The sequence below is a fragment of the Musa acuminata genome, chromosome BXJ2-5 (genome assembly GCF_036884655.1).
Source record: "Musa acuminata AAA Group cultivar baxijiao chromosome BXJ2-5, Cavendish_Baxijiao_AAA, whole genome shotgun sequence".
NCBI classification, from domain to species: Eukaryota; Viridiplantae; Streptophyta; class Magnoliopsida; order Zingiberales; family Musaceae; genus Musa; species Musa acuminata.
In genome coordinates, this window is record NC_088342.1 from 46,329,226 (window position 1) to 46,343,689 (window position 14,464).

Below are 14,464 nucleotides of genomic sequence, written 5' to 3' on the forward strand. Positions count from 1 at the left end.
CAGATGCCGCAACAGTTGCTGTCACTGCCAGTAAGCCGAGTAAAGAGTAGCTCAGAGTTTTCAGAACCTCAGGGAAGAAAACTCTGGCGGTTTGGTTCTGCATCCTCGGTGGCGCGGAGTTCCATATCATCAAAAAGTGTCCCATCATGGAGACGAAGAACATTAAGAGGATGCTGACCTCCATGATTTGGGTAAGGGCTTGTTGTGAAGATTTCTTACTGTAACCTACTAAAGTAGCTACAAGCCCATTGAAAGCAGGGAGGTGACAGTGGATGAGAGACTTTGGAATTGCTTCAGCTCCGACTTGTAGCTTTCGTAACCTGTTGCACCATGGTCATCTTCTGTTTGGATCGAGCAGCAGCAGATCAACCCAATAATCAAGGATGGTGGAACTAGAGTAGCCAAAAAAATAAAGAGTTTGGGTATGAGATATAGGAAACTAGCAGCTGTGAGGATCAACAGAGAACAGGAGATGATGATGAGTAGGGTAATTGGAGAGCTAAACTGGCCAGCAAGGACAGCGGGATGCCGATCAGATAGCAAATATGAGGTAAGAAACATCAGACTTAGCCCACAAAGAAGATTAGGGAAGGTAAGGATGCCACAGATAACAAGGTGCAACCGTTTTACGTGGCCTTTTAATTCTCGGAAGCCAGTAAAAAGTGTCGTCACTGCCGTCATATTGATGGTGACAATAATAAAGGATAACCCCAGAATTTGTTTCATCCAGTTCACGTTGCCTTGCCGTTCCCAGCTTCCATCGCTTTGACCTTCTTCCGTCTTTGTTCATGTCGAGGAAGCAAGAACATAAAAGGTTAGATAAAACCAAGAAAACAACAACGTTAATAGAGAGAGAGAACAACAATCACTCACGTAATTGGCTTGTTGGGCACCTGTGACTAGCAGGATCTCCATCTAACTATCCAAGTCTATTACATTGGTGTATCTCTACCCAATAATCTTTCATTTGCTCTTATTGGATCTCATCTATAAGATCCAATAATTCAAGGGTTCATTGGATATCCAATAAGTACGTGACTCTCTAGGCCAAATATCGAGCTGGCCCTGAGTCATACTTATTAGAACTTCTTTTAGCTCAGTAAATTATTATCTTCATAATAATTCACTCGACTCATCGACTACGGATATACTATGCCACTACGCTGTAGTCCCTTGACGATATAGAAAAATTTAATTCATTAGACTTATATGCCCTCAATTATCGTGTATCTATAATCCATCATCTATATAATATCATAGAGACTGTATACTGAGCATAGTGATATTAGGCTCACACGATTTCTACTCGTGTATCTATAATCCATCATCTATATAATATCAATGAACGTAGGTCAATTGATCGAACCACGTAAATTTGGTATTCTTGTCTCTTTTTATATTTCTGCTTTATTGTCTTTATTAGGTTGTCAAATTACCTTGTGGTAAATTCTTAGGGTCAGCTCTAACAAACTGGTATCAGAGCTTGGTTTCGGGATCTTTTTGCAACGATAACAATAACAAAGATCGTTGTTGAGAAATTCGATAGAAATGTCAACTTCGACATGTGGCAGCTCAAGATGGAGGTCATTCTGGTTCAAAACGGAGTTGATTTGGCACTACAGGGTGCTGAGAACATTCCAGATGGTACGATAAAGGAAGATCTTGCGGGTATAGATAAGAAAGCTCGATAAAGAAAGCTCGATAAGCATTATTCTAAATCTCTCTGATGAGGTTTTACGGGAGGTAGCTACGGAGACTACAGCTAAGAGCATGTGGGACAAGGTTAAAGCCTTGTATATGAAGAGGACAGTGGAGAATCATCTCTACTTGAAGCTGAGTTTGTATATGCTTCGGATGACTGAAGGTACATCTATACTCTCATATCTTGATAAATTTGATTCCTTGGTTATGGATTTAGAGAATATAGATGCAAAAATTGATGATGAGGATAAGGCCCTGTTACTTTTGTGTTCTCTTCCCTAATCTTTTAAGCATTTTCGTGATACTATGATTTATGGAAAAGAAATAATTTCGTATCAGGAAATTAAATCTGCACTAAAATCTAAGGAGCAGATAGACAGGGATATCACTGGGGAAAGTAGAGGGAGGGTTTGGTTGTCATGGGTAGAATGGATAAAAGAGAATTTGACAGTAGTAGATCTAAATCTAGATCTAAATCCAGACATATAAATTTGGAATGCAGATATTGTCATAAAATGGGGCATATTAAGATTGATTGCTTTAAATTGAAAAATAAATTAAAGCAAAAGGGAAAAATTGTTGAGAAAACTACTAAGTCCGTTGAAGCTAGTGTAGCAGCTGATGAGAATTTTGGAAATATTTTCTTTGTTACCGATGATAGGACGAGATTTAAAAATGAATGGATTTTATGATTCCGGTTGTTCTTATCACATGTGTCCCAATAGAGATTTGTTTTCCACATATGAATCTTGTAATGGTGGAATTGTTTTGATGGGCAATAATGTCGCGTGTGATGTTGTTGGTAGAGGCACAATCCGACTTAAAATGCATGATGGTATTGTGAGGACGCTCACTAATGTTAGACATGTTCCTGATTTAAAAAAGAATCTCATATCTTTAGGTACCCTAAAGGCTCTTGGGTGTAAATACACAGCTGAAGGTGGAGTTATGAAAGTTTCTAGAAGTGCCTTTGTTGTTATGAAAGCTTGTAAGTCTGGAAGCTTATATATTTTGCAGGGAACTACTGTCACAGGCTCTGTTGTAGTCTCGTCAACATCATTGTCTGATTCTGACATCACCAAATTATGGCATATGCGTTTGGGTCATATGAGCGAAAAATGTTTGAGCATATTGAGCAAAAGGGGTCTACTTTACGGACAGAGTACTGGGCCACTGGATTTTTGTGAATACTATATTTTTGGAAAGCAAAAAAGAGTCGGCTTCAATTCTTCGGTATTTCACAAAACGAAAGGTACTCTTGACTATATTCATTCAGACCTTTGGGGTCCAACTCATGTTCAGTCTAAGGGTGGTGCCAAGTATATGTTGATTTTCATTAACGATTATTCCAAGAAAGTTTGGGTTTATTTTCTGAAGCATAAAAATGATATTTTTCTAACCTTTAAATAATGGAAGACATTGATTGAGAAGCAAACAGGTAAACAGATTAAGTGACTTCGAACAGATAATGACATGAAATTTTTTGAATGTGACTTTGATGAATTCTGTAAAAATGAAGGAATTGTTCGGTATCGAACTGTTAGGATGACGCCTTAGCAAAATGGTATGGCCGAACGTATGAACAGAACACTCTTGGAGAGAGTAAGGTATATGATCTCAAATGCAGGATTGAAAAAGGACTTTTTGGTAGAGGCGATTAATATGGCCTGTTACGTTGTCAACCGCGCTCCTTCTATAACACTTAATTTTAAAACTCCGGAGGAAGTTTGGTCAGGTCCTCCTGTTGATTACTCTGATTTAAAAATTTTTGGGTGTCCAACATACATACATGTAAATGAAGGAAAATTAGAGCCTCGAGCTAAAAAGTGCATTTTCCTTAGGTATGCTTTTGGGGTGAAATGATACATATTATGGTGTTCTGATCCCGAATCCCCAAAATTTGTAATAAGTAGAGATGTTACTTTTGATGAATTGTCTATGTTATCTTCCAAAGAGGAATCTACTAGTTGTACAAATGATAGTGCACAGAAGCAGGTGGAACTTGAGATTGGTAGTTCTGATTCTTTTCAGTCGAACTCTTCTACTCAAAGAATGCCAGTAGATGGTCTCGAGTCTACTAACGAAGATGATCCAGAGGAAAAGCAATATTCCAAAGCCAAGGATAGACCACAGAGAGATATTCGACCACCACAAAGATATTTAAATTTGGTTGCATATGCTTTGTCTGTTGCAGAAGAAACAAGTGAAGTTGGTGAGCCTACTACCTACTCAGATGCAGTTTCTTATGATAATTCTGCTAAGTGGTTGATTGCGATAAATGAAGAAATTGAATCTCTTCATCAGAATAGAACTTGGGATCTTATGAAGCCGCCTTCGGGTAAGAAAATTGTTGGATGCAAATGGGTCTTCAAAGGGAAGGAAGGTATTCCGGGGGTTGAAGATGCAAGGTACAAAGCACGATTGGTTGCAAAGGGCTATAGTCAGGTACATGGTGTTGATTTTCATGATGTATTTTTACCTATTGTTAAACATAGCTCTATTCGTGTTTTGCTTGCTTTAGTTGTCATGTATGATTTGGAATTGGAGCAACTTGATGTCAAGACAACTTTCTTACATTGTGAACTTGAAGAACAAATTTATATGGAGCAACCTCATGGATTTGAAGTTGACGGTAAGGAAGATCATGTTTGCTTGTTAAAGAAATTCTTGTATGGATTAAAGCAGTCTTCAAGATAATGGTATAAGGGGTTTGATTCTTTTATGTTGGGTCATGGTTACACAAGGAGCATGTATAATAGCTGTGTCTACTTCCGGAAGTTAACTGATGGCTCTTTTGTGTATTTGTTGCTTTATGTTGATGGCATGCTTATTGCAGCTAAGAATTTGTTAGAAATTCACACTTTGAAAATGCAGCTGAGTAGTGAATTTGAAAGGAAAGATTTGGGAGCAACTAAGAAAATTCTTGGTATGGAGATCAAAAGAGAACGAGGAGTTGGAAAATTATTTCTGACCTAGAAAAATTACCTCGAGAAAGTCTTGGAGAGGTTTGGCATGAAAAATGCTAAGCTAGTAAGTACTCCTCTTGCTAACCATTTTCGGCTATCTGTTGCTCAGTCACCATAGTCAATTGAAGAGAAAGAATATATGGTGCAAGTTTCATATTTTAGAGCCATCGGTAGTATTATGTATGCAATAGTTTGTACTCGTCCATATATTTCATAAGCAATCAGTGTGGTTAGCAGATATATGTCTCACCCGGGTAAAACATATTGCCAGGCTATGAAGTGAATTCTCAGATACCTGCAAGAGACTTTAGATACTTGTTTGGAGTTTCAAAAAAATCGTGACACTTTGGTTAGTTTTGTCAACTCTGATTATGCTGCGGATCTTGATAAACGAAGATCTTTGACAAGCTATGTTTTTTGTGTTGGCGGTTGTGCAATTAGTTGGAAAGCTTTCTTACAACCTATCGTGGCTTTATCTACTACACAAGAAGAATATATGGTAGTGACAGAGGCGATCAAAGAAATTTTATGGTTAAGAGATTTGTTTGGCGAATTATGTCTGCATCAAGGTGTTACTACAATTTACTGTAATAGTTAAAGTGCTATTCATTTGACTAAAGACCAGATGTATCATGAGAGGACGAAACACATCGATGTGAAATTTCATTTTATTCGGGATACCATTGCTGAGGGAAAGGTCCTTGTTCAGAAAATCCATACGAAGGACAATCCAGTTGATATACTTATAAAGCCTCTTCCGATTTACAAGTTCAAGTAGTGCTTGGACTTGGTTGGTGTTCATTGTTCTTTTATGAAGAATATGGAGCAAGTTTTGTTGGGACATGCCAAGGAGATTTGTTAGTTTGACAAGTCTCACATAGTCCCACATCAGGAAAATCAAGTTTGGTATCTCTTGTTTAAACTATAAATAAGGGCCTGGGCTTTAAAGTCAGAGGCACCACAAGAAAAACTTAAGTGTTTGCTTTGAGTTTAAGTCCACACTCAGTTAAATAGTTTGGGCTTATAGTTTGGATTTTTTTTATTTAGTATTTTCGGGTGTTTTATGGCCTACAATAACGTTAAGAGAGAGAGAGAGAGAGTCTATAGTGTATTATTATTGTACATATAGCTAGGGTTAGGAAAGTGTGGGGAAGAACCACTGCTGAAATCTGTAAAAGACATCGTTGCTTCGGATCATAGATTTAAACTACAGTGGAGATGATGATGATGAGAATGAATCAATAGACTGTTAAATTACCATATCCAAGGAGCCTTTAAATGAGCCATCAACTGCCGATTGCGATCCACTCATGGGAGGAAGCGACTTTTTGGAGAAAGAGGAGAACAGTTGATTGCTCTCCTAATTAATAAACTCACCCCCAGTTCCTCCGAAGAGAAGATTAATGCTCATCAAGAAGATGGATAGAGATCATATTACCTGAACCTGTAGACGAAGCTCCAGCTTTCCACCCATCAGATCCTCAGGGGATGTTCTGTCAAAGACGGCGGCTCTCAAGACAGTAGGTTGCTTGGTTACTCGTCGCTTGTGAAAGGCATAAGATATTGGATATTGCGGAACTGAAAGAAGAATGGTTCGGTTCTAATTTCCAAGAAAAGTTCTTCTAGAAGCTACTGCCGACAAATACTCCGTTGCTGAGTGCTCAGACCTCTACGATATATATATATATATATAAGGAAAAGTTCTTCTAGAAGCTCCTGTCTACATAAACTCCACTGCTGAGTGCTGTAACCTCTGTGATATATATATATATACAAGGAAAAGTTCTTCTAGAAGCTCCTGCGGACATAAACTCCGCTGCTGAGAGCTGAGAGCTGAGAGATCACTGACGTAGAGGTTCTGACGTTGAGGCCGACAGTCACTTCTTGCATCAGAAGTAGAAGTAGGATGCAGAATTGCTGCGTAATCATTGACCATCTAGAATCTTTGACCATCTAGAAGCACATCTTTGTCCATTATAAATTGACCCATCCTATGGGCACTCAACGGAACGATAGCAGGAGCACCGTGTAGAGGTTCAGGTAATATGATCTCTATCCATCTTCTTGATGAGAATTAATCTTCTTCTCTTCGGAGGAGCTGCGGCTTAGTATATTAATTGGGAGAGCAATCAATTGTTCTCCTCCTTCTCCAACTAAGTTGCTTCTTCTAGCTGTTGAAACTGAACGGTGAATGCATCTTCTTCTCCTTTGTCTTCTTCTTTCTAACTGTTGCAACCAAACGAGAAGAGCAAACGTACGTTCTCTCCCCCTCTCCCTTAATTTTTCTTCTTCTGAATTCTCTCCATTCAGTAGGTCAACTTCTTCTCGATCTCCACTTCGAACAAACAGGAGGTAGCAAGTAGTGCTTCTCTCTCTCTTTCCCTACCTTTCTCTTCACTTCAACGCTTCCCCAACTCTTCAATTCTTTTCTCTCATCAAATAATACATAATTATGTTGTGCAGGAGTTGCAGCGCAGCGTCCTGGAATCAAGCGGGATGCCTGTTCCTCCCATGAGTGGGTCGCAATCAGCAGTTGATGACTCTGAGGGCTCATGGGAAATGGTAATTAAACAGTCTATCGATTCATTCTCATCATCATCATCATCTCCACTGCAGTTTAAATCTATGATCCGAAGCAACGATGTCTTTTACAGCTTTCAGCAGTGTTCTTCCCCACACTTTCCTAATCCTAGCGATATGTACAATAATAATAGTCTAAAGAGACGATCTCTCTCTCTCTATCTCTCTCTCTCTTACATTTATGTTTAGAAGAATGATTGTTGTTTTCTCGTTTTTTGTTTCTCCTTTTTCTCATTCAGCCCTCTTACCTTTCTGTTCTTTCTTCCTTTACATAAACAAAGATAAAAGAAAGTCAAAAGCGATGGAAATTAGAACCGAACAATTCTGCTTTCTGTTCCGGTGGTTTCAGTTCCGCAATATCCAACATCTTATGCCTTTCACAAGCAACAAGCTTAGTAGCTAAGCAACCGACTGTCGAGAGAGCCGCCGTCTTTGACAGAACATCCTACTTACACTCGTCGCTGTCATCTTTCTCTCTCATAGTCATCCGGCCTGTTCCCATCCCCTGCAGGATCTGATGGGTGGAAAGCTGGAGCTTCGTCTACAGGTTCAGGTAATATGATCTCTATCCATCTTCTTGATGAGCATTAATCTTCTCTTCGGAGGAGCTGGGGGTGAGTTTATTAATTAGGAGAGCAATCAACTGTTCTCCTCTTTCCTAACCCTAGCGATATGTACAATAACAATACACTATAGACACTATCTCTCTCTCTCTCTCTCTTAACGTTGTTGTTTTCTCGGTTTTCGTTTCTCGTTTTTTCTTCTAAGCATCTAACCTTTTCTGTTCTTGCTTCCTCGACATGGACAAAGATGGAAGAAGGTCAAAGCGATCGAAGCTGGGAACGGCATGGCAATGTGAACTGGATGAAACAAATTCTGGGGTTATCCTTTATTATTGTGACCATCAATATTACGGCAGTGACGACACTTTTTACTGGCTTCCGAGAATTAAAAGGCCACGTAAAACGGTTGCACCTTGTTATCTGTGCCATCCTTACCTTCTCTGATCTTCTTTGTGGGCTAAGTCTGATGTTTCTCACCTCCAATTTGCTATCTGATCGGCATCCCGCTGTCCTTGCTGGCCAGTTTAGCTCTCCAATTACCCTACTCATCATCGTCTCCTGTTCTCTGTTGATCCTCACAGCTGCTACTTTCCTGTATCTCATACCCAAACTCTCGATTTTTTTGGCTGTTCTATTTCCACCATCCTTGATTAGTGGCTTGATCTACTGCTGCTCGATCCAAACAGAAGACGACCATGGGGCAACAGGTTCCGAAAGCTATAAGTCTGAGCTGAAGCAATTCCAAAGTCTCTCATCCACTGTCACCTCCCTTGCTTTCATTGGGCTTGTAGCCACTTTAGTAGGTTACAGTAAGAAATCTTCAGAACAAGCCCTTACCCAAATCATGGAGGTCAGCATCCTCCTAATGTTCTTCGTCTCCATGATGGGACTCTTTTTGATGATGTGGAACTCCGCGCCACCGAGGATGCAGAACCAAACCGCCAGAGTTTTCTTCCCTAAGGTCCTGAAAACTCTGAGCTACTCTTTACTCGGCTTATTGGCAGTGACAGCAACTGTTGTGGCATCTGCGTATCTGGAGAGTTACCTTCCACTGGCTCTCTCCCCGGTGCTGTTGCTCGGAGTAATCGTCTGGTTCGTCATGATACCTCACTGTCAGGGAGGAAGACTCCTACCGCAGATTGACACCATGGATCATAAAGCTGAGCTCAAACCCATGTCCAAAGTTTCTACCGCCACCACGCAGATCACATTTGGTGGTATGATGAGCGTCTTCTCAGGATTGTTCGGCGACAAAGACAGCGGATTCCAACTCAAGATCTTCGTGCTGTTGATGTTCTTCGCATTCTTGTCCAGCTTTAGCGTGAAGCTGCTCACAGTCAGCACTCCCAAAGCAGCAACTCAGATCACAGTTATCAGGATACTGAACACTTGCACTTTCTTCTTCCTCGCGTTGGGAGCAGCTGCCGTTTACTTGGTCGTGGTCATGGGAGGCTGACACTGTCCAAGATATTAATGTGTGAGAAAGAGAATAAAAAATATGATTAAAAGAATAATCTTACATTGCTGCATACGTAAACTTTCAATGGCAAATACATGTGAGGCAGACACAGTCATAAAATAAGACTTTCTCTAAATTCTGCATGGTTGTTGAATGTATCGAACAGACGATATTTTAAGAAAAATAATAGGTTTCTGGGTTTGTTTTTCTATATTTTCGAAAAAGATCTTTTTTCCAGTTGTACAATGATTAAAAAAACCCTTTAAAATGTTATTTCTTATCAAAATTCAGTTTGGAATGAACCCATCAAAGTCCTTATGTGGGAAAAACAAGAATGGCAGTATTAACAAGCAACGTAGAGATAAACAATCAAAGTCATTATGTTGTCCTGATGTCGAGTCGTCTCAAGGAACAAAGTGCACTAAAGATTATAATGCATTCTAAAATAAAAAAATATTCATACCTCCGCTCCCTGAGTACGACCATTAGACCAAGATAATCGTTTTATCAGAATAATCATCCCGAAATAGATAATGTGGAACAAATGATATGATCATTGCTTTCGATCAATTGAGATTTATATATGAAATTCAATCAACGCCCATTGGATATATCAATTATCAAATATCACATCAATTATCAAATATATCGATTGAGTATCTAAAAGAGTATATTCTCTCGTTAAACAAACTATTTAAAGAATACATTAGCTATATATATATATATATATATATATATATATATATATATATATATATATATATATGCTTGTGGACACTTAGAGATGTTTTGTAAAATAGATCTTTGATGTAGTTCGTAGTCCTTTTAGAAAGTGGGATATGAGATATGATCATCTCGTCTCTCAATTAAAGCGGGATAAAAGGTTTGAGATACAAATATTTTTCATCTTAAAAAAAATTAACTATAATTCAAGTTTTAAATATTTAATAATTTCTCTCTTCTAGACATAACAATTCGAACAAATTTGACTTTATCACTTAGAATATTTAGAAGCTAATGTATTTGTAATATGCAAGAAGACCGAACGAGTAATAATAAGTCAATTCTTTTATGCTAAAAAACCCAAATTAACGAATACATAGGCCTCAATTTCATAAAAAATAAAAAAATTGAAACATGTATATTGATAGGAAATATTTTGATGATCAATCTCATCCGTATAGTCGTAACATAGGGATGTGATTGGTATGTTGGAAGATATGGTCTATTGGCCATGAGGATGATGATCCATGGGGGACCATTTGGGTCGGCCCGATTAGCCCTCACAGATAGTAATCCACGAGTGACCGATCGGGTTTGCCTCCCCTCGATCGATCCCCCTGAGAGAAATATCAAGGGAATAGTGTTACGATCATTATAAGCTCGTCACCCCCCATTGATTGAATGATACTAGAAAGACGTTACGACCATTACAAGTGATTTCTCCAACCGAATATATATAAAAGCTAACCCCCAACGTTAGTCTAAGGGGTCGGATATCTTTGCAACTAACCCTCTTACATTACACAACTACCCTAGAGCTAACTTGTGTGTCAGAGGGGTCGTGTCGAGAAACACTCCCGGCATCGACGAGCCTAGATCCACCTTGGTTCGACCTTAAGGTTACCTCGAAATGATCGAGACCATGTGAAGACTGCCTCGGAGCACCCCATCTATGTTAGAGCTACCATGAGAGTGCCTCGAACGTCTCTACACCTTCAGGTCCAAACCGAGCTAGGTTGACTCAACCATCGACGACAAAACCCCATAACATTTTAGCGCTAGAAGAAGAGCCCTAAATGTCATAGTAATATCCACTCATGAACCCTCTCAACAAGTGCGTTAGTGAGGAGGCTCCACCCCCAACCCGCAATACCTTTATGCAAGGAGGGTAGCCACCATCCTTTCCTCAGGTGGTTGAGTCTACCTTGGTGAAAACACCAGGGCTTCATAGGTGCAAATTCAATAACCCAGGACTAGCACCTTCGGGGATGAATTCGAGACACCTAGTCATCCCCACTAAGGCCTTCCTAAACTTCATGCAATAAGTGCAAGCCCTCTCGGGGATAATGCAAGTCATTGCCCCACTCCTTCCTCAGCTGGCTTAATAAGTTATGTCGTCATCGCAACCATGGCCAGTGCCTCAACCCCCACTTGCACCCGCACCCGTCAGGGTTCCTTTGACTTATCCATCATCGACAGCCCAGGACTATCATCGACTAATAAGGATAATTAATTCTTAGGTGAAACGGTTCATGATCGATATAGGTAGTTCCACTGACATACTTTCTTTTGACGCTTTTCAAAAGCTTGGATTATCGGCTAATGACCTCTTCCCAATGACATATCCGTTGATGGGATTCATGGATGACTCTATCTGCCCACTCGAGACTGTAAGCCTACATATCACATTCGACAAAGAACCCTGCTCTAAGATGCTATTGACCAAGTTCATCATAGTAGATATCCCCTTAGCCTACAACACAATTACTGGCTAACCTACTCTCAACCAACTAAAGGCCATGGTATCCACATACCAAATGGTAATGAAGTTTCTAATGAGGGTTAGCATCGAGGAGTTAAAAAGCATCCTAAGAGAGCTCTAATAATGCTACTTGACAGTAATCTCAATGCTGAAGAAAGCCAAGTCCGAACCAGTGCTAATGGATCCTTGAGATTTTGGTAAACCATTATCACACCCGAAGCTAGTGGAATAGTTGATCGAGACATTGTTAGATAAGGCCTAGCCTGACTAGGCCAAACCTAAAGGACTTCTTATTGACCGAAGATTGTCAAGAGGCATTTGAAGGATTATGTTACTGCAACTATCCTCCTCCATCTTGGGCGAAGTGTTAAGCTTGTACCTTTCAATTATTGGCTAGGTTGTTAGCTCGATGTTACTCTGAGATGACTCGGGAACCCAATGACCCATATATTATGTTAGCCATGTGTTGAGCGAGCTTGAGGAATGTTGCTCTCCTATCGAGAGATTAACATTCGTGTTGGTATTAGCAACAAGGAAGTTGCATCCTTGCTTCTAAGCACACCCTATATGAGTGATTACTGATCAACTGTTGAGATAAGTCCTTTCATAATTAGATGTTTCAGGATAGATGCTAAAGTGGTCAATAGAATTGGGAGTATTTGACATCAAATATATCCTAAGGATCGCCATTAAGGCTCAAGAACTGAAGGATTTCATTTCAGAACTGACTGATATAGACGAACACACTACCTCGACGTGGATTTTGTTTGTAGATGACTCAGTTACTATATAGAGGGGGGAGCGAGACTCATGCTAAAGGCCATAAATAACCAAGTGTATGAGCATGTCATTCGATTTGAGGTCAAAATTTCTAACAATGAGGCTAAGTATGAAGCACTCTTGTCAGGGCTTCGATGCTCGAGAACTCCAAATGTAAGAGCTGGCAATATTTAGTGACTCATAATTGGTCATTAGCTAAATGAATAGAAGTTACGAAACCCGAGATGTAATTATGGCAAAGTACCTGGCCGAGGTACATCGCCTCATATGTAATTTCCCCTAGCTCACTATACAGAAGATTCCTCGGGCTGAGAACACTCAAGCAGACATGCTAGCGAAGCTATCTTCCACCCAATCATAAAAGAAGAACCAATCGATGGTCGAGGTGCTTCTCCCCCCCCCCCCCCCCCCCCGATCTATCAAAGATGCAATATCATCATGGTCGAGGAGGAGTTGAGCTAGATAGATGAGAACCTATGCTACAAGAGAGACAGAACACTGCCCATCAACCCCTTGGTGGCTTAGAGGGTTAGACACCACCAAACATGATATTGTATAATTAATGATTGCTTGTGTTATAGATCCTTCAGCTAGCCCCTCCTCCAATGCCTGTCACGACAAGAAGTCAAGAGAGCACTGACTGAGGTACACGAAGGAATCTATGAGGAGTATATAAGGGGGTGCACCCTTGCCTTCAAGGTCCTTTTATAAGGATTTTACAGGTCGACCTGACGCAAAGTTGTGATTGCCTATGTCTAAAGGTTCGATCAAGTATAACGCTAGCTTGTGCCCCACTTGAGCTCGATCGACTATGCATGGCCCTTCGCCTAATATGGAATGGACCTCTTGGAACTTTTCTTGCCTATGTTGGGCTATAGAATGTTACTCATTATGGGAGTGAACCACTTCATAAAGTGGGTAGAGGCCAAACCACTAGCATCAATCATCGAGAAGCAAGTTGAATAATTTGTCTAGAGGAATATAATCGCTGCTTCAAAATCTTGAGAGCTCTCATCATGGACAATAGAACCTAGTTCAACAACAGTAGGTTTAAGGAGTTTTGTCATTTTTATGGGATTCAACTAAGGTTTAGCTCTGTGGCTTACCCCCAAACCAATGGTTTGACTAAGGTTACCAATCAAGCTATTCTAGAGGGATTAAAGAAAGGGTCATCAGAGCAAAGGGCACCTTGGTGGATGAACTCTTAAGCATCTTGTGAGCATCCCACACAACACCTAAAATTGGCTCAGGTGAATCGTCATTCAACTTAGCATTTTGTACCAAAGTCGTACTCTCACCCGAGATAATCTTCCCAACTCCTTTAGTGGAAAACTTCAATGTTATATCCAAAGGACTTTAGGCTAAACTTGACTTGATCAGTGAGGTCAGAGCTAAAGCACATCTTCGAATCCTAAGATACAAACTAGCAATAGCAACGTTATATAATTGCAGAATCCACTTATGGAAGGTCGTGATCGAGGATCCGGTGCTTTACAAGGCTGAGGTAAGTGACCCAACCAGATCCCAAGGAAAGTTAACTTTGAGCTTGAAAGGACCTTACCATGTGGTAGAGGTTGGTCAGGACAAAATGTATAACCTCAAGACCACAAAGGGTGTAGCGCTGCCAAGGACTTAGCACATTGCCAACTTTTAAAAAAATTATTCGACCCGTGCCAAAGAACGACGGAGGCTCCGAGCCATATATGCCCAAGGTGTATGAGTTGAGAAATCAGACCCATGCCAAAATAAATCTACTACCTCATAGGCATTGTGTCAAATGTGCTTGTGGTGTGTGAATCGAGAAACTCGACCCGCACTAAAAAATCTCTATTACAATGGAGGTTTCGAGCCAAATATGCCTAAGGCATATAAGTCAGGAAAATTTGACCTATGCTAATACATATGCTATTGGGAAATTTGGGTCAACATC

At 40.1% G+C, this 14,464-nt stretch overlaps 1 protein-coding gene across 1 annotated transcript; it reads left to right on the forward strand.

Annotated features, from left to right (window-relative positions):
- The first annotated feature begins 6,688 nt into the window (after positions 1–6,688).
- On the forward strand, positions 6,689–9,480 carry LOC103986317 (uncharacterized). The gene is made up of 4 exons (XM_065110008.1): positions 6,689–6,707; positions 7,131–7,229; positions 7,759–7,800; positions 8,058–9,480. Exons 2-4 carry the CDS (start codon positions 7,164–7,166, stop codon positions 9,264–9,266), a joined length of 1,317 nt encoding a protein of 438 aa, XP_064966080.1. The 5' UTR covers positions 6,689–6,707; positions 7,131–7,163; the 3' UTR covers positions 9,267–9,480.
- Positions 9,481–14,464: the final 4,984 nt, after the last annotated feature.